At 34.1% G+C, this 20,921-nt stretch overlaps 1 protein-coding gene across 1 annotated transcript in view; it reads left to right on the top strand.

The window, feature by feature from the left end:
• snky (ubiquitin protein ligase sneaky) overlaps positions 1–17,752 on the top strand; it is a 36,378-nt gene extending 18,626 nt beyond the window's left edge. The window contains exons 5-16 of the mRNA XM_071591844.1: positions 3,658–3,891; positions 4,568–4,699; positions 4,781–4,895; positions 9,479–9,619; positions 10,679–10,842; positions 10,931–11,064; positions 13,812–14,007; positions 14,494–14,620; positions 14,751–14,867; positions 15,141–15,283; positions 16,214–16,327; positions 17,573–17,752. Coding sequence (XP_071447945.1) covers positions 3,658–3,891; positions 4,568–4,699; positions 4,781–4,895; positions 9,479–9,619; positions 10,679–10,842; positions 10,931–11,064; positions 13,812–14,007; positions 14,494–14,620; positions 14,751–14,867; positions 15,141–15,283; positions 16,214–16,327; positions 17,573–17,752 — 1,797 coding nt within the window. The remainder of the gene's footprint in view (positions 1–3,657; positions 3,892–4,567; positions 4,700–4,780; positions 4,896–9,478; positions 9,620–10,678; positions 10,843–10,930; positions 11,065–13,811; positions 14,008–14,493; positions 14,621–14,750; positions 14,868–15,140; positions 15,284–16,213; positions 16,328–17,572) is intronic.
• Positions 17,753–20,921: the final 3,169 nt, after the last annotated feature.

The following is a 20,921-nucleotide window of genomic DNA, read 5'->3' as shown; positions in this document are numbered from 1 at the left end:
TATGTGACTCTGCGGGATAAACCTTAGACATGACTGGTTACCTAGGGAGGGACAGAATAAATGACATGAAATAAATGACAGCCACTCACGCGACTGCGAAAAAAATGGCAATTAGAGTGGTATTGGTATTTAGGGGAGGCGACCGACAGCTGAGGTCATTTGCGCCATAGGGGATCATTCAGAGGGATCGAGATACCTCTGAAAAATATTCAACACCGCCGGGATTTGAACCAGGGCCTTCTGGGTGGGAAGCCAGTACGTTACGCACCATTTCGATCCCCATGGCAATTAGAGTTGAAGGAAGAGGCCATAAACTCATCATGGACCGTTTTTTTCCACTCCTAAGCTCTTTGATGGCCTAAAGAAAATAGAAATATATTGTTGTGGTACTGCTAGATCGAATCGCAGTTTCATGCGGAAAGATTTAAAAAATAAGAGATTGAAAATAAAACTTTGGGATTTAGTTCTGACCAGAGGAGACATGGCTGCTATTGTTTGGAGAGAGAAAAGAGTTGTATGCATGTTGACCAATATGCATGATGCGCTTGCAGATAAAACTTTTATGATGCTTAAAGAAAATCCGTGAACCCTGCTATTATAAGAGATTATAACAAGCACATGGGTTGCATGGACAAATCCGATAGGATGCCTAAAAGTTATTCAATCAGCCGAAGGGCATGGAAATTGACAAAAGTTATTCTTCCGCCTTCTCGATTTGACAGTGTTGAACTCGTGGATTTCCTTGATATCCGTCGGTAGCGAATTAAGTCATTGGGAGTTCCGTTTGACTCTTGTTAGAAATCTTGTGGAGGATGACAGGGAGGGTACTCGCTGAATTCATCGCCCTTGAGGTCGTCCCTCTCCTGTGTCAACAAATATCGTTCGCCTTGAGGCGACAGATAACTAACATTGGGCTGAGAAGGATAGAAAAGCTAGATGCCGCTTATGCTCCTTTCGAGGCGAAGAAACGTGTAATATTTTCCGTCTCTCAAAGAGCAATGTAGGACTGTGTGTTGATACTTGTTTCAGGAGTTCCCACTCGAGAATAAATATAGGATAAATGCTCAGTTGTCCGGAAAGGGCTCGCTATATATGAGAAAAACGGCAATAAAAAACAAAATATTGTAATTTTTATTGAAGTTTTACTCAATTATTTTAATTTTTTTAAATTTTATTGTAAAAGAATTTGTTTAATGCTGAAACCAAACTTTAACAACAACGCATATATTTTACACTATTACGCCTATTCTTTTTTTCAAAATATCTCTAAATTTGGCAAAGAGCCTAAAAAGTAAGTGCCTGGATATTCGAAATTAAAGGTCTGGAAAAATTCCGGCCTGCAGGAATGTCAGCGCGAATTAAAATGTCAGTGTTTACAGGTTAGCTTTCTATTCCAATGAGGAGCTGTTCAACAAAGTAATGAATCCCAAATTCTCCGCAGTTTTAGTAATATTGATACTTAATGTCTTTAGATGATGTAATTTGAAGATTATTTTTAACTTTGATAATTCACTTTTTATGTGATTGGCTTTCCAAATTTCATGATCATAATTTCAGGAAAACTTTAAGATTTTCCAAAGAAAAGTACGAAATATTTTATGAAATACTGTAAGTCATTTCCCAGCCCATAAGACCCACATTTTTTTGCTCCAAAATGTGCTCTAAAATTAGCCTGCATCTAATGGGCTGGGAGTATACTGGTATAACATTAACCTATAAGCACAAGCTGATTCGCCAGAAATATACTTACTATTATGTGTTTTCCCCCACTTAATGCGTGTTAGGCTAACGGAAATATCACCCTCTCTACTTATACAAACATACATTGTATTACATCCAATAAACTCAGTCTACAGGCATTCAACCTTAAGCAGTTGGTGATTGTCGTAAAGGCATAGAAAATGGTTGGTTTTGATATAAATTTTGATATTATCAGAAGCTAAGCATTGCATAAAAAGTTAAAATGATAATAACGTCATGGGATCTTAAGAGAGAAGATTGTCATACAGTATTGCATTCAATTTTGAAGTCGTTTATTATGGAAACAGGTCAGCTGACATATGCGAGAATAGAGGGAGTGGGGGGTGGATTTATTAAATGCAGATATTAAAAAAATTATATTCATGTGCTCCTAAATGGCCAAAGCTTCCACTGAAACTGGCACAAAAACTGTTCCTAGAAAATGAAAATAAGGTTATGAGGTACCAACTCATGATGTCCAACTGATGGGAAAAATCGATTTCTAGGGCTTGTGATTGAAAAAGTACTGTCATAAATTTAAAAGTGACTATCATAGTGTCTTCTAAATGATGTGACTTTAGCAATGCACTACATAGAAGTAAAGATGACATTGTGCCAGAGGAAAGCAACAACCCCAATGAAAACAACTGAGGAAATGATTTAGCAGCAGTGATGGCAAATTTCTGGGATTCTACAATGAATAAACATTGATATAAATGTACCTGCTAATTTTTTAATGTATCAAGTCAATTTATTTCATATTAAGTGTTACCACCATAATACTTTGTTCCTTTTCTGTCTAATTCAAGTATTTTTTATGAATTTGTCTTTCCAATGATGACTTTAATTAAATTTGCCCTTATTCACTCATAATTAGTGGAAATAATAGTTTGTCATTTATGATGCATTTTGGCTTTTAACTTATAAAGATTAAACGTTAACTTTAGTTTATAAATTTGTAGGTATAAAAAGTTGCTTGCATATTTTGTGTCTCAATTTATAAAGGAGATGACAAATTTTGGCTTGGTGAGAGGAAAATAAGATGCTGATTGCTCAACTCATTTTCCTCAATCAAATCATTTTATCGTCATCTTTTTTCTACTTCTCGATTTTCTGCTTGGTTTCTTGAGGAATTGAAAGTTTAATATCGGTAAAATGAATTCCTTATTCATACAAAATTTGACAAGTTTTCACAGTTAGTCTCAATTTGTTATCAGATATACATAGGGTCATCCATTCAAAAATAAACAATGGGTTGAGTCAGTGGCGTAAAGATAAAGTAGTGAGGGGAAGCAGTTTCCCTCTCTCCCCCAATCTCCAAAGAGTGGTCCCAATGGCCTCAAGCAGCTCATGTTTAACATTAATTTCAAAGGGGAGGGTGAATTCTTGGCCTAGGCAATGTGTTGAAGGTGAATAAAATGCCTCTTTAACCTCATCACTGAAAATTTTACAACCAAATTTCCTCCTTACTTAAAAAGCCTAATGTTTTCATCTTCATTCCTGTATCCCAATTTTCATTATCTCACATACTTCTTTCATATGGCATCAAAATCAGTCTCACACCCTATCCTCCTTTCACTTGCCATCTGATCTTCCTTTGCTCCACAGCTCCTTCCTCCCACACAGGTCACTTCAATTGTAACCCATAAATGAGCTAATGTTATAATAGAAGCATTCCTGAGCAAAGTGTTAATAGTATAATGAATAACTCTTAGGTGTCAGTTAGGATTTGTTAACTGAGTATAGTTCTAGCATGCTGTGTGTTGTATATGCTGTACCAGTTGGATATGCACTCCCCCAACCCTATCACCCTAGCCAAGTCACTGGGTTGAATAATTATGAAGTTAGAGGAAATTATAACTGTTATATTATTTAATTTAATAACAGGAACTTACCCTAAGTAATATTTTGTTGCAGATTCAATGCATATCACTTTTAACATTACCAAGCATTTGTGGTCGTGCTGGGAGAAGTGCTCTTAAAGCATTAGTGCTTACATTTATATTGGCTGGTCCAATAAAAAACCTAACTACTAATGCTCATGAAGTTGTAAGAGTCTTTTCATGTTCAACCGAGCTTACTTATAACCTTACCAAAACAAGGTTTGATTTGATGTATAAACCTTTTCAAGAAGCATTGTTAAATATGAAGGTTAGTTCATATTTAAGTTATAATTATTATTTAAGAAATAATAATTCCCTTTTAGTAATTTGAAAATGATTTGCGAAAAGGCAAGAAGATGTAACTTTTGGCATCTATGTCAGCTGGTTAATACTTTATATGTTGCTGCTTATTTCCTAAGGTTCATAATGTCTTTCTGCTGTATCAAGGAAATTAGAACAAAAATACAATCAGTGATCCTGAAATTAAGCACTCTATGTGTAATACCTAGTCTGGTAAATGAGATGAATACTATCATAGGTTTTTGTGTTAGATAATTCTACTTTCCATGTCAAAGATTAAGCTATGTGATCTGGTGAAATAGGTTATAGCATATAAGTGGCAAAGTAAATGTATTGTTTCAATCTCAATTCCTATAAACTACAAGATTTTGACAGAACAGTGAGTTAATCTTTACCGACAGAATAAAGGACAATATTTTTAGACCTCCATTTTAAGGAAATTATTCTAATGTTTCATTTTTTTCATGTCATATCCCTCCTCAGTAAGCTTTAGAAAACTCATAGTTCTTCAAACTGAAAACAAAAAATTATTTATGTTATTACTAAATTTGTGTACATGTAGGGAAGGGATGGATAGGGTAGAAAAAAACCCTAGAGGCCAAAATTTAGCCCACTTAATCATTCAAATAAATAAAAATTTGCAGGCAGACTCCTCTGAAATGAAAAATACAATGAAATCCATTAAAAAAGTGATAAATCCTCTATCAACAGAGATTGAGGATGAAAATGAACTGAAAAAGGAAGAAGAAGAGAATGATTATATAGATGCTTTGCAGGTAAATATATTCATCTCATTCAGTAGAAATGAATGATTGGTATAGTAAAGAGTCATTCTCTAAACTGTTTTATATTTGAAGGGTAATTCTAAAAGATCAGAAGAAATTGAGCTAAAATACAAAACTAACCAGAGTGATCCAGAGGGTAAAAAGTATGAAAAGATATATATGAAAAAGCTAGAAACAAGATGTGAGGGTAAGTTATTGCCACTTTAAATGCTGAGTTGCCTAAATCAGCTTTTAGCAGTTGCTTGGAAATTAGATGTCCATTATTATTGTGTGAATCAGTTTTTGCTTCATATTTTAGACAAATTTAGATGAAAAGTAGGACTTAAAAAACTTTTAAAGAGTTGGTTAAAAAATGAAAATTGCCATAATTTTGATCCAGACAAATGTCAACTTTTTTATAATTTTTGGTATTTTATTTCCTCAAAAATCACAGATTGTTCAAGGAAAGGACCTACCCTCCTATCCTGGTGTGAAAATTCCATGTGCCCTTGGGTTAAGTATTAGGGTAGTTCTCTCCTCACCTATCAAACCAATTTTCAGGTTGATTACTTTGGTTTATTTGCAAATGTTACAACCATTCAGTGACTTAGGAATATTTAAATCTCAATCTAAGGTGTCCAAAAATGGGAAGCACTAATTGCACAGGAATTTGGGTTAAGATAGAGGTTACCCACCATGTAATTTGTTAAACTTTCTCTACCATCGTGTGGTTAGAACATTTTCCCAAGAAATCAAAAAGTTTTAGCATCAATTTTAAGAATAAACACTCCTTGTGGGCGTAGAGTTGTAATAACTTAACAATCTGTTTCAATTTTTCCAAATATTTTTCAACTAATTTTTTTTTCTCAGGGATTATATGATGTGATTGGACAAATTATGTGCTTGGAGGACATTCTGGAACTAAGAAAATGTTTTGTAGGTCACCCTTAAGATCATGCACATAGTTAACTCTTCCCACATACTGAAGCCTGATGGCATGCCTAATTATACTTATCAAAGTTTTAAAATGTAGAATTTACTTTTCTTTAGCTATCACAATTCATTATTGGTTAATTTTCCATTCTGCTTGTCATTATGGCTTGATTGACCGGCTGGCCGAAGTATTTAAGTATATTACTTGGGTCATAAACATGCTCATTCATTATGCTCCTTCAATTTATTCCTAACTGCAACTTTGGTGGACCAGTGGGACCAATTGATCCCTGTATGTGAAATAGCATTATATTGCTGAGCACCCAAATATGAGCCATACATTAATAGAAGGTATTGAAGTGGGGTTGGAGTTATTGAGTAAGGCTAATTTCTATTCTCTCTGTATTTTCAAAGGTTTTTGAGCAAGCTATGCGCAAAGCATTACTACAATTCTTAACAAAATTTTATATTCTTTCTAAACTGAGTTTTATTTCTTGAGAAAAAGTTAACTGATATAGCTATAACCAAGTTCATTTTTGATGCTAACCATGAACCTGACTAGCCGCACCAAGTCACTAGAATGTTTATGATCTCAGAAAAGCATTTTTCTCTGTTTATTTGGGGATTTTAATTACCGAGTTTGGCACCTAAGGCATCTCAGGAATTGAAAACTAATGGATACAAACATTTCTAACTGGTTCGTCTTAAGCCATGAACATATGTTATTTTATAACAAGCTCCTATGTCACATCTAGCTGTGTAGCAGTTACTAGAGGTCTTCCTCAAGGATTAATTCTGGTGCTCCTTCTTTTTATTGTATACATTAACAACCCCCCTCATAATTCAGTGGTGGTACTCTGTTCATTTAGAAGATTTTGCTACACTATAATTTCACAAATCTTATCAAACATGATGTAATTCCAGGAAATATTAATTCCATGAGTAAATGATGAATTGAGAACCTGTTCATCTACAATAAATATTCAAATTTTGCACAGATTCATAATCAACAAAGGAATAAATGCTACTCATTCTGAAATGGTAATGTACATGAGCCTCTGTTCTGGGAAATCCACATTGACAAACTATTTTCCAAAGGGGCTTCAGCTTCAGCAAAGGGGTTTTAGCATCTAGATTTAACGATCACTTTGCCAAGGATCTAAGCAGTAGAAATATTCCTACTAGTACCAACTACCCCTCTGCCTCTATTTGCAATTCCTTTTTCCTTACTCCTTGTACAGAAAAAGAACTTATGTCCATTGTTAATCAACTGGGTTCTAAGATGAGTTCAGGAATAGATGATAGTCCTAACTTCTTGGTAACATGCTGTACTGAAGTAATTAAAGGTATACTTCTATTCCTAATAAAGAGTCATTAAGAATGGGTTTATTTCCTGAATGGTTAAAAATATCAGAAGTGATTCCTCTTTATAAATCTAAAGGTAATACTTCAGATCTAAATTCTTATCCCCCAATATCAATCCAATCTGTTTTTTCTAAAATATTTGAAAAGGTATTTTACGATAGACTCGTATCATTCTTGGAAAGTAACAACCTCTTGTCTTCTAATCAACATGGTTTCCGTTGAGGGAAGTCCACAATCTCTGCTGTTTTTGATGTAATTAATCATATTCTGTTTGCTTTGGACAGTAAATTAGAAATTGCTGCTATGTTCTTCGATCTCAGCAAGGCTTTTGTTACCGTGAATCACCCTTTACTCTTAAAAAAACTTTATTTTCTTGGTATTCGTGGTAGATCTAATAATTGGATTCAATCGTACCTTGGCAATAGATCCCAGCAAGTTGTTATCAAATTAAATGGTTTATTTTGCCCCTCACTTAAAAAACGGGTAACTCAGGGTGTCCCACAGGGTTCTGTTTTGGGGCCCATTTTGTTTCTAATCTATGTTAATGATTTAACTCATATTCTCTCAAATATTCTTGGTGCCCTTCCTGTTCTGTATGCAGATGATACTAATGATCTTGTTTCATCAACTGCCTTAGACACTGTGTCCAATCAATGCAGTTTAGTGTCTGATAATTTAAGTAACTGGTGCTCCAACAACCTCCTTAATCTTAATGTTGAGAAGTCCCAAATTGTCTATTTTAATAATAAGAACAAAACAAGCAACTCTATTAGTGTTCAAGTTAACCAAAAGCCAATTCCCCAGGTGGGTAGTGTGAAATTTCTTGGGCTACACCTTGATGCTTCATTGACTTGGGAATCGCATATTAATAATCTGTCTAACAAGCTAAGTGCCAAATGCTTTTTAATTCAATCCTTAAGATCCACGGTATCTCAAGATGTGCGGTTGACTTTGTATTACGGGCAGTTTTATTCCCACTTAACATATGGTATCTTGTTCTGGGGTTCATCACCTCATGCATCCAGAATTTTTAAAATGCAAAAAAGAGCAGTGAGGCTAATAACTAATTCCCATTATCTTGCCCCTTGTAAACCCATTTTTAGAAATCTGGGCCTGTTACCTTTTCCTTGTGTATATATTTTATGTGTTATTGTATACGTACAATAATTTTACCAAATTTTATAAAAACAGTGCTGTACGCAGCCACTTCACAAGAAGTTCTAATGACCTTCATATCCCATATGTACGCATTACAAGTTCTTTGTGTGGTCCAAACTCAATGGGTTTAAAACTTTACAATGTATTACCCAATGAGTTAAAGGGTATCAATAGTTTTTCCGTTTTTAAATCCAAAATTAAAGCAATGTTACTCCAGAAAATATATTACAAGTTTGTGGATTTCATTAATGATTGAGTGTAATATTGTTATAGTGTGCTCTGTTCTAGTAATTTTTATATTATTCTACTATCTTCTGACTTGTCCTATATCATGTACTTGATTGCTGGACCAATAAAATTATTATTAGCTCTCACTGCACTTTCAGTCTATCATGCATGCATAAATAGTCTCCTCAAACTTGTAGTTATGTTTTGAGGTCATTCTTGCAATTTCATTAGGCTTTTTAGGCTCCAATAATCGACCATAAGGATTCTGGGTAATATCTCAGGAAGAAATAGCTCTTTGGCTCATTTAAAATATTTTTGAGGATTCTCTTTTACCTTACCTATACATTTTTCTTACAGTTGTTTTTCCCCCCTTCTTCATATAATATTTTATCCAAAACTGTCAATGATCATGTCATTTTCATCAATGTCACTGTCATTTTGGTGGCAAAAATTAACAGTTGATGAAAACTGGTAGAGTTTTGGAAAAATGTCCACTACAGAATGGGATATTATTGTTAGTAGGGATAAAAGTACCTGTATAGGGATACAAGATATTTGTACAATTGGCAATCATGGTAACTATGTGATAACTGTGAATATATTAAATAACTATTTCATTAAATGATCATAATAGTGCAAAAGATATTGGCTAAATTGTTGAAGGGATGTTTATTTTGTTGTTTATAATGTAAAAAAAATTTAGGTACAAGGAGGCCTACATGAAATCTAAAATTTTGTCATCAACCTGTGGCAGTTCAATCATGTGTGATTTAGAAACTGTTCACTCTTATGTGATCAATTGCATCTTACTATTTTAAAATTTTATTTTAGTTCATTTGAATGGCATTATTTTGTTTGAAGAGTCTGTTAAGCAGCCTATCTGTACTTCCGTAAAAATTTAAGGTTGAAATTTTTGTGTTGACAGAGTGTATATTTTCAAATTCATCAGAAATTTGTATTTTTCCCAATTACTTCAAATCCTAAAGTATTTACATATTTTGGTCTCTAATAACAAGTATTTCAGAATGAGTTATGGAGTTTTTTTTTCATTTTATTTTATGAATACCTTGTAAAAAAAATCTACCTAATTCAGATTTTTATTTTCAGAGGTCATCAGTCATGGTACTGGAAGATGCCACAAAATGTTTATGAAAGCCTATGATAAATGCTATGATAAAGTTTCCGTTATGGCTGCATGGCTTCTTTGCTGGCCTATGAAACTTACATTTGTCTGTAATATAATGGATGGTATGTAATTTTAAATTACTTTCATACTAAGATGTGCATGCATAAATATAAGGTTTTAAACAACAGAATACCTGTGTGGCTGTCAGCCGATTTGTAGTAAAGACAAATTCGTTCTTTTTTCTAGCCAAATTGACACTTTTTAAAACACCTTTCTTGGCAGTCTTCACTAAAAAATCAATATGAAGGTTGTGAAAATTTTAATTTTTTCAGTGTATCCACATATTTGAAGTCTTATCAATTTTTCCACCAGATCAGGTACATAACTGTCTCTAAGGCTAGCTCTACCAATATCCTCAATACCCTTGGGACGAGCAGAGTGAGGCAGAGTTAGCCTTCAAAACATTGGCAGCGAAATACTCAGCCTGGTAGAAAACCCATGAAGACTTGAAGTATGAAGGCTGTTATATGTTTGATTGTTGAAGGTAGAAGCCACATTATGTTGAGCCCTACATTATGTGAAATATACACATTCAGTCACACATTTGTATTGGAGAACCATTTATTTCCACTGTGCCACCTGCTCTTTCCCACTAAGTATTTGTTCACAGAAAAACATGTACATAATTTGAATTTTAGAAGGGGTATTAAAAGGCATCTCCCAGATTTTCACCTTTAATCATTCAGCTTGCATAGGAATCCTTTAATCACTAAACTACCAAGTTACTCTTTCTGGAGCATAATTAATTTAGTTTGCTAGCTTCATTAAAATCAAAAGGAAAATGAAAAACTCAGTTGCCCCTCATGGTAATTCACAATGGATGTATTAATGGCTTTATTTACTTCAGGCAAGACTTTTAATTTCATGCATTCAAAAACACTGCCCTTCTTGGAAATAGTTCACTCTCTTCTTGTTTTTCTATCATGATTACTACTTACTATATGTCATAAGAATCCTTCTGGCACTTCTGATGTAAAAATTTATTTATTTAAAACATATCATTAAAAGTATAACATATCTTACAACACTTCATCCATAATTACTGGGAATAAAAATAAAATTTTTTTATAAATATTTATGTGATCACCTTTAAGTAAATTCACATTCATATATTTTTTCAGCCATGGGGGGTGGTGCAGGAGTGTGTGATCCAAAAAAAGAAGTTGAACCAGGTTTTGGTGAAAGTTTTGCAGCTATGAAAGAATCTGAAGATCTCTTAGAAGGGAAAAAAGGTGGAATGGATGATGTCAAAATTAAATTTGAGCCAATAGAATTCCATCCTCCTGTAGGCAGGCATTGAACAATTTTCTCTCTTATTTTCCATACCAATTTTCTATACACTGATTTTCATACTTTTCTAATTTTCTTTTCAGCTAAATTTTGCAGATGCAAAAGAAGCTGCGCTATCTTTGCAGGAAGATTTCAAATCAAAGAAGTCTACCTTTGATGCAGTGTCCCGTATCACTCGAATGCTACTTTCATTAATTTTTCTTAAAGTTCTGCTGAGGTGAGTGTGTAATATGCAATGTGGAATAGCACCTAAAGAGTATTGGTACAGAACAATAAAAAGAGAATTAGGGTGTTATGAGCCATTCATTTGAGTTATGGTCCTATATACTGATATGCTGTCCCATAGCTTTAAATACAAGGCCATGTTATTTCTAAAGATCCAGGGTAGGTGTCCCTTTCATTCTTAAGAGAGGAATATTAAAGCATATTTATAATTCAAATAGAATAATTGTTCAAATGAATGAATGCCAAAGTTACATTTTCCATGGTAGGTTTTATCTGGCGTAATGAGGCAAACAGTATTTTTTACTCCAGAAAAACACATGGTGGTGGCAGCTGTCCCCTATATGGTTCTACCCCTGGTTTATGTTAGACTGAATTTTATTAGGTTGTGTCTTTAGAAATGATTGTGAAAAAAAATGTTTTGAACTGACAGCTACCAAGCATGAAGGCGTTAATTTTTACTCAAAATGAATATTCTCAATCATCTAAACTTCAACTTTCACTAAATTTAGTTAGAAATGCTAAAGGTACAATTTACAACTAAAGCAATCAAATTATTGAAAAAAAAATTAGTTAATATTGATACAGTGGACCCTTCCTGCAATGTTTGGGTACCACCTGTATTGATAGTCTGCAGCTGCAACTTGGAGTAAAAGTAACCTGTACATTTGATTAATTCAAATGTGAAACTTTGTAGGGAATATGGAGATATGCAAAGTACATTCTGTTAGAGTGTTTCGGGTATTAATATGGGACAATGTATTAATAGGGTCATTCAATCAAAAGTGATTATACATTTTAATTTGTATAATGTATTTCAAAATAATGTAATATAATGCAACATCAATAGCTTAATGTGTAATTTGTATATTGTGTAAGTTTCATTGATTTGACTCAAGTATCGCATCAGCAGCTGCTAGTGCAAGTTTAAACATATTCAGTTCACTTATAGCTACAATGGAGGTGATATACTATACAGGGTGTTTCAAAATGAATATCAAGATTTTTAATTTATCTTTTTCGGTGACCTATCTATCTGTTTCAGCAAAGCTTTGAAACATAATCAAGTTTCTTATGTAGATGCACAAATTTAGATGATGCACCTAATTTCGTGATGCATGAAAACTAGGTCTCCCTCCTCCATTGGAAAGAGCTGGACTAGAGATTTTTATTTGGCAGCAAGATGGTGCACCCCCTCACCGGTATAACTCAGTATGCGATTGGTTAAACGACATTTTACCTGACCGCTGGAGTGGCCACAAGTGGCCAAATGACAGAGCTTGTTTTGCATGGCCCCCATTTTCACCCAATCTCATGGATGTGATATTTACCCTTGGGGGTTCATGAGGGATCATGTGTATGCGCCTTTGCTACCACCTGACTTAAGAAACAGGATTGAAGCAGTTACTGCTGACTCTGATCAAGGTGTGCTAAGAACTTAATTATCGATTCAATGTGAGCCATACAAAAAATGGTGCTTGCATTTGACATATCTCGGAAAAACTATTTGAGTTGCTCTTTCATTTAATGTATAATTTATAATTATAAGTTAAATGTAATAAACACTTCAAAGTCTTAAAATCCCAAAATTCATTTTGAAGCACCCTGTATTTGATTGAAATTTTGCTCTCTTTTCAACAAGTCATCCTCTGAAGCCTATGTAATGCAACAAGAGGCTTAAAATTAGTCTTCCCTTCCCTGTAAAATGACTAAAATATGGTTTAAAATGGTTAAAGAGAGAGTAGAAACCATTTTAATAGAAGGTAGACCCAGACCTCCAGTCACTGCTCTTATAAAAGTAAAAAGTAACATTGTTGCTGCCAGGGTGAGAAAATTTGATAGAATAATGTGAAGAGCACAATAAGAAATAGTGAAAATGGATGTCACCCACATGTCAGTAACAGAAAAATTCTGTCTGAGAAGTGTTTGAGCACTCTGGGTTCCTCAAAATTCACCATATATCCAGAATCATCTTTTGAAATTCTTTGTGAAGCATATTTATCATCCTTACAATTCTCTAGACCTAACCTAATGTGATTTTTTCTTGTTAGATATGAGGGAACACTTTTGTGGAAAGCACTTTCATCATTAGAAGCATATGTATGTTAATTGAATATGTTTCAACTTGCAATGGATGCTGCTTATACAATGCAGGAGTCAAATACATGAGACTTATACTGCATATACATTACACATCAGTATAGCAAAATTAAATATTTGCACAATAAATCATGTAAATAAAATTTTGAACAATTACTCTTAACTGAATGTCCCTCATATCAGGAGGTAAGGGCTGAAATGCTGTCACATAGGAAGAAAGAAAAAACACCTAGTGCATGAATGTATTACCATAAAATGCATTTTTTCTCAGAGGAATTGATATGGTGTGACCACAACTGTTTTATCACCTCTGTTCATTTTGGACCACTGCATCCTAATGCTGAATACAGGGATTTGGCACTAGTGGTCCATATTTATTGTTATCCACTTTATGAAATTAGGGATATGAGAACACCCTCAAAATTGTGCATTGTTATTGCCTCCATACTGAGGAGATATGTTGGCCATAGAATTTATGGATATGTTCCAAAAGTATAAAAAAGCATATTAATTTAGCCACAATTGTCGCGTTTTAATTAGAAGGCCTTATGCAATATGAAGGTAAATATCAAGAATTTTAATTTGATGAGTTTTAATGATGATATGTTTTCATGCTTAAAATCTCTTTACATTTGCACTCAGATCACAAGAGTATCATGACAAATATATTCAAGATTTCAGCTATGATAATTACTGGATTACTTCATATTTCCGTCGGATTGATGCTCGAAGACATGCTCATCATAAAACAACTCTACTTCCTTTGAAGAAAGCAGAAAGAGCAGAATTGTGCTATGTTACTGCCCTTATTCCTCTTCCACATGAAAGAAAAGCAGTTGTGAGTTAAAAATAAATATCAAATGCGTCTTGTGCTTGCCTTGTATGTGTAAGACTAACTTTTGATATGAGTATCAAAAATGAAGCAGAAAATGTTTTGAAAACACAGTTTGGGATTAATAACATTGATACTTCTTTCTTGAATGAATATCACTATTGTCAAATGAACCTATGTCATAAGTGTACTCATTTCCTGTTTCAATAATGTCTTAGTTACCTTATTGTACCTTGAATCTTGACTATAAGAGTTGTTACTATTACTATAGCAATTAATAAGGCTAAAGGAGGTAGGGATTTTCTACTTGCTCAATTTTTTGCCCTCAAATTACATTGTTTAACTCAACCTATCCACTTTTTCAGAATATCATTGGCTATGTTTTATATGCATTAATTCTCATTTCATTTAAGTCATGCTGATTTCATAATTTCTCAGTAATGAATATGCCCATTGAAATTTATGTTAAAACTTAACTTTTCTGTTTTTCAGTTGTTGCAATTTATCAAAATTCTATTGGAAGCAGTTACAGCCACTGTTTTCATCTTGTTAGATAGACTGTTATCTGAAATTTTACTCATAATTCGGTTGCATTCAAAAATAGATTACACCCAAGCTGGTAGGTATATACTTGCATCTTTTTTCCTTTGGCCAGGAGTCCAAATTTGAATCACAGTTTATTTGCTATTTTAAATTGAAAACAGCGATTTTTATCTTTGTTATCTTTGTTCTATCATTTAAAATTTCAGGAAAACATGATCTCACCATAAAAGTGAAAGGTACTGGCATGATGGCCCGCCTAGTACGTTCAGTTTTGGGAGGATTTAACATCAAGCAGGAAATGCATAATAAGAGAAGTAATTTAGGTACACATTGCTCAATATTATTTTGGTTCTGGCAAAAGAGTTATTAAATTACTTTTTTTATGAGCAATAAAAATATTTTTCTGTAATGCTGTAAATATTTTATTTTGCTCAAAATTTTAAATATTTATAAACAAGGTATTGTCAAGGTTTTATTATATAGACATCATATTTATGGGGCTTTTCATAAAGCTGATAAATGATAATTCAGGAAATATGTACTTTTTACATTTCCCTCCAATAATATATGTATATAATTTCATGTAAAATTTACAGGGTGCTTGCCAAATCCAACTTTGATTAAAAATTCTTACCTGTTGAAAATTTATGGGACATACTTCATTGTTTGGATTCTAATATTATTAGAAGCTTATACTCAGAGGCTAAGAAGAATGATATGTTCTATTTACTATAAGAAGGTAACAAAATTAACTTTTATATATGTGAATCAGAGCTGGCTAAAACACCATGCATGCTAATTAACCTTCCCTCTCATAAACTTTCCATTTCTACTTCCATCCTATATTCACTAGTTGGTGGAAATAATAATAATTGTAACTTCACTAATAAATAAAGTACCTTCTCTTGTGGATTTCATGTGGAGTCCATCTGAATTCACAAACTTGTTCTCATTTGTGGTAATTCCAGGCATCCATATCTTCGGCCGAGTAATGTGATTTTCCAGGTACCTAATCTTCCTGAGAAATCACGGATGGGAAAGGGATAGGTCCCTCTGCCCTATTAATAATTTTATTGTTCGTTAAATAGGCATACAGTAGACCTGTATGAACTTCAAATACTATGTAGGTCTCATAATTAGTAACAATGGAGCTCTATCCTAACCTAACCTTCAGGAGTACATCAGGGAGTTTCTTAATTTTGATTATGCAAAACTTCTTATTTTGTTTTCTGCCCCTCCTTTTTTACATTTTGCCTTATTTAGCTCAAATAATATTCATAATATTTAAGTGGCATATTTCACATGTGATTGATAACCAAGAGGTTATTTTTCTTTCAGTAATTTGTGATGAAAGATAAACCTTGGCTTTCTCAGTGAGGTAATATCAGTAACAAACGTAAGGGTATGCACATACCAATTAAAGTATTCACTAAAGGAAAGAAAAAATACCCGGGAAAATATATTAAGCATTGAGGCAAAATAATTTTAGGTCCAATACTTTGAGTATCAAATACAACTTTACCAAAAATTAAATATTATTTTCAAATATACTTATGATACTTCCTAGCTCTTATCTTTTGGAGAGTCTTTGGCTTATATTTTCAACCCAATTGATTAATGAATTAGAATGAACTAAATTAATGATAATCTAAAAATATATCAATTCCAGATTGAAAAAAGGAGGATTTTATTTCTTTATAATGAAACTCTGAAGAGGAGAGCCAATTATGTGAAGCGCCTGGCAACCAAATTAAGAGAGAGATTCAAAGAAGCAAAGCGCTCAGTAAGTATATACAATCGTCAAAGTGGAGAGCTATATTTTCTGAGAGTAATATCTCAATATCAAAATTGAGCTGTTCCAAAGGCCTCCATGAGATTGAGATTGATAAGGTTATATTATCTTGGGGATAACCAAATTCATTGCTTCTGTGCTGACAATTTCTACGCTGTTCCAGCTAGCATCTTTAAGTTAAAGTATTGATGTGACATCAAGTTCAAGTTTAAAAGTATTTACCCCACAATTGTATATGTACAATAATGTGATAGTAACAATAACAAGATATGATCTGCATAACAGCTATAGTTCAGAATCCCCATTTTAGGAAAACGTTCTTCTTGTGGCCAGCGGGAAAAACATAGTTTCCACTAGGATTGTAACGATAATGAAATAGCTTATTATATCTTCATTGTGGGTCTCGTTTGCCCAGGGGTAGAGCATTGGACTACTGACCTGAGGGCCTGTGTTTGATTCCCGGGCAAGTCTCTCTGGGCACCTGCAGCTCCACCCAAGCTATGTGATTTTTCAGGTACCAGATCTTCCTGTGAAACAATAACTGGCACAGGGAAAGGAACTGGCTCCCCTACCCTGATGTGCGAATTTCACCCACCATCGGGCTTGGTACTAGGTGAACTCTACAATCACCTACCAAACCAACCTTTGTCTTGAATACTGTGTTTACGGTTTATGTGAGCAGCATTGGCCTAAAATTTGCTTATGGGCGAAAGGAAACACAAAGCCTCAGCCAGACTGCCGGAAGCAAAAGAAGAGAAAATAAATAAAAAAAGGAGGAGAGATGAAGGAAGAAAGAGTAGAATTGTGAAGGCAAAAGAACTAACAAGGGTAGACAATGGAAAAATAAAAATTGCATTAAATGTATAGTAGTCTTTAACTGTCTCTAAGTCTATGAGGGTCCCTGGTTATGCACTGTGTTGAACCACTGGCTAAGTAACTGGTGTAAAACCTGTACGGAGAACTTGTCAATGTACTAAAGGTAAATCACTGCAGTCATTAATGTGATTCCAACATTAGAATCCCATGTCTTTGTCAAAATTGGAATAGAGGGAAGACTTCCATTGGGCACTGACTTTCAGGAAGAAGTAAGTTTGACCTAATATGATGCTGGGGAAGGGACTATCCAGGGTAGTACAGGGGTCGGAGCTCCATTATGACTTGCTAGTGATGGCAGCTTAATGGCAGCCCTCCTGCGTGTTTTCCACCAATGTGGAATGCCTGAATGTTGCGGAATAGCTCCATGATATGGTCCACCAGCCAGAGACCCATTTTGCATCAGAGTCTGCCAGCCTGCCAAGTGGCTCTTTGGCCCCCCTTTATATAATCAATTTGATGGTGGTGCTGTACTGTGATTGGCTAGTTTTTGAGAAATTCTTTTCCATACATTGTGGAACTGGTAACCATTATCCCTCTTGAAATTTGCTGAATGTTTTGATGGCCTCTTGGATAAGTCTGAGGCAGTATTCAAGATTATGATCCAAGCAGGCTTGTTCTGAAATACCTGAAAGGTGTTGTAGAACAAGCCTGCTTATTCTGCAAAGCTCTTTGGTGCATCTGGAGGTGACAATTAATAGCTCTTCTCATCTGTATTATATAGGACTACCTCAGTTGCACTGTATTTGTTAGGCTCCTTTGTAGGCTGTGTGTGGGATGAAGCCCTTTGGTTTGGGTAGGATGTATCTCCCACAGCTAAGCATGTGACGATGTCATACTTTCAAAGTATCCTGGCAATCTTCTATGTGGTGCCTGGTGCATGTGGTGTACACTGTCAGTTTAGGTCTCTCTCTCGTCCTTAGAAGTTCATTCTGAGACCATATCTTGGAACTGGTTCTCTTTCCAGGTAGTATTTTCTAGGATCAATTTCTTGCCCCATATGTTCTTCTTTAGGGCAGTAATCAGGTGTCTCTTCTCTAAGGATAATAATTCACCATCCAGTATGAATTATGTCTTGTGAACAAATGTATTGATTACAGATATCTTCTGTGTTAGTTTATGGTAAGAAGAATGAAGTATTGATCTGCATTCTTTACCCCAGCCCCATTGACCCTCTTAACCCCAGGAAGGGAGTCAACCATTCTCTCCTGTCACTATTGATAACTGGATGGACAGATGTTGGGTGTTTAGGCATTTGAAGCATTATTTCTGATGAGTATGAGGATATGGCAAGGAATTGGTATATAATTGAGTTCTATGTATATTAAATTTCAAACTGTCATACTCATATAGTCTTTTTATGATGATATGTACCGGCTTTTAGGTGGCAAATTCGACCCTATAAAGCTGCTGTAAATTTATTATTATTTTTTACATTATTAATTTGTTGATTATTTCCAGCTTTGAGTTCTAATTATTTTTTTTCTCTAGGAAAAGAAGAATTTTATTATGTATTTACGATTTCAATATCCTAAATATTTTGGATGGCTATATAGATTGACAAACAGTTCTCAGCATCGATGCTTGGTTTGTGGATTGCCAGAGAGAAAACTTGGCTTGAACATGATTAGTGAGAGAGCAATGATGGATTCACAGACTCCAAATGCAGTTAAAATTAATGAGAGTAAAGCACAAAACTGGCACATTTGTCAACATCAAGAATGCTATGCCTTATATTGCAAGGAATGTTGGAGCGATATGAAAGAAATTTGCCTAATTTGCACATCCAAGGAAAAATATTTTTCTCAGGATGATCCTGAAAATGAATTGTATGATGATTAATGTAAAAAGTATTTACTTTATACTTTGAATATGGACTGCATAATTACATTTGCTGATGGAAAATAGAAAAATTATTTTATCCTACCTGTTCCTTATGAAATGATCAGTATTTTAATAGAACCAAAGCAGCACCCATTAAGCTTACAGTGCACAAAACACATAATGAAAAATGCACTGTGTCGAGAATAACAGAAAGGAAATTTTCAAATTATTATATGTGCTTTCATTGCAATATCTTATAGAAATATTACTTTTATATAATATCTACTATAACTGTATTTCTTACCATATTCTAATACTAGAACAAGCTTAGAGCCCTTTGATGAGCCAGACCTTTGAGCTCTTTTTCTTGATTTCCCTCTCTTGATTATTATTTTTTTGAGGAGGCACAATATCCTTATTATGTGCAGGTTCTTCTTCAGACTTGTAAGTATTCTTGTTGGGAATTTTTTTCTTAATCCTTTGATTAGTGGCATTGTGTTGTGCTTTATTGGCTTTCTGGCTCATCTGTAATTTGATTGCCAGTGTTTCAGACTCTCATGGTAACTGGAAATAACCTAAATCGCCAAATTTTAAATGAGGAACAATTAAGTACAGCACTCAAGTTGATCACTACTTAAAATGAATCCTAGTAGTAGATGAGTACTGGGCATACAGGCATCTACTGCTATTAAAATGAACCCAATGCAGTTAAAGTCTCTAATATGCAGTAAAAGTTGAAATGCAAGATAACTTTTGAAACTGCATTAATGGAGCCTTGAATACATACTATTGAAAAAAAGTATTATGTCTTCCATTCTATTCCCAGTGAGAATGTTTCTTAGTACATTTGGTGTTTTATTTGGACTTCTGAGACCATAGATATATTCACATATCTTTTTACATGGATTCCTGAACTACATCAGTAGCATTGTCAGGTTGATAAATTTTTGATAAATTAACATGATGCTAAGCTACCCCCAAAACACACAAATTCTCTCCTCAACTATGCATGTATTTTAAGAAGTCATCGATTTCGGGAAGATTTTTAATGGACCCTGACACTGCACTACTGTGCTCCTGAATCCCCATTTAGCAGAACATAAAATGTACTTGTGTATATTAAGTCATGCTACGATTCTATTCACTTTACAAAGCTAATTCATTTGAAAATTTATTGTTACAGTTTGAAAATCACTATTGAAAAGCTCTTCGTCATTCTAAAAATCAGTTAAAAGCTCTGATCCATAGTACATCCTTTTTTGGGGATTAATACATATAAAATAACCCATAGGTATAATTTATTCTCAAACAACTCCTAGTACTATCAATTGTAATGTTTTTCCATTATATATTTGTGTAGTCGGTGAGTCTATTTTATCTTAAACATTGGGAGCATATGGAGACAGAGCCTCCTGATACATGGTAAAACTTGAGAAATACTCAAATGAAACCAATGCACATAAGATTCCTCTGACAATTTAACAATGAGTTATAGGATATCTAAAAACACAAATAACAAGATCGGATATACATATATGAACGTGATTAGATAAAAATACGCGTGCTGGGTTATTGGAAGGAAAACGTTGGCTGCTGTGTAATCTTCTTCGTGTTGGAGTTGTGAGGATCTACATATTCGAGTTACAAGGACTTATTAATTATCTTTTAGTGCTGAGAAGTTCTCAATCATGTATTTAAAAATTGCTCCATGGGAAAAAGTAATTTATAAGCCATAAAATGATCAAACAGTACATGCCTAGATTCAATATGTTTTGCCAACGATTTTAGCGCTTTCATATTCAGCGGGTACAGATAAAACTCAGGTAAATACTCCATGGTAGAGACACACTCAGGTGACTGTGCCAAAGGTATTAATTAATATAAAATA

Source organism: Hetaerina americana, unplaced genomic scaffold, assembly GCF_022747635.1.
Source record: "Hetaerina americana unplaced genomic scaffold, ioHetAmer1.1.p SCAF_5, whole genome shotgun sequence".
NCBI classification, from domain to species: domain Eukaryota; kingdom Metazoa; phylum Arthropoda; class Insecta; order Odonata; family Calopterygidae; genus Hetaerina; species Hetaerina americana.
This window is presented reverse-complemented; position numbering and strand designations above follow the sequence as displayed.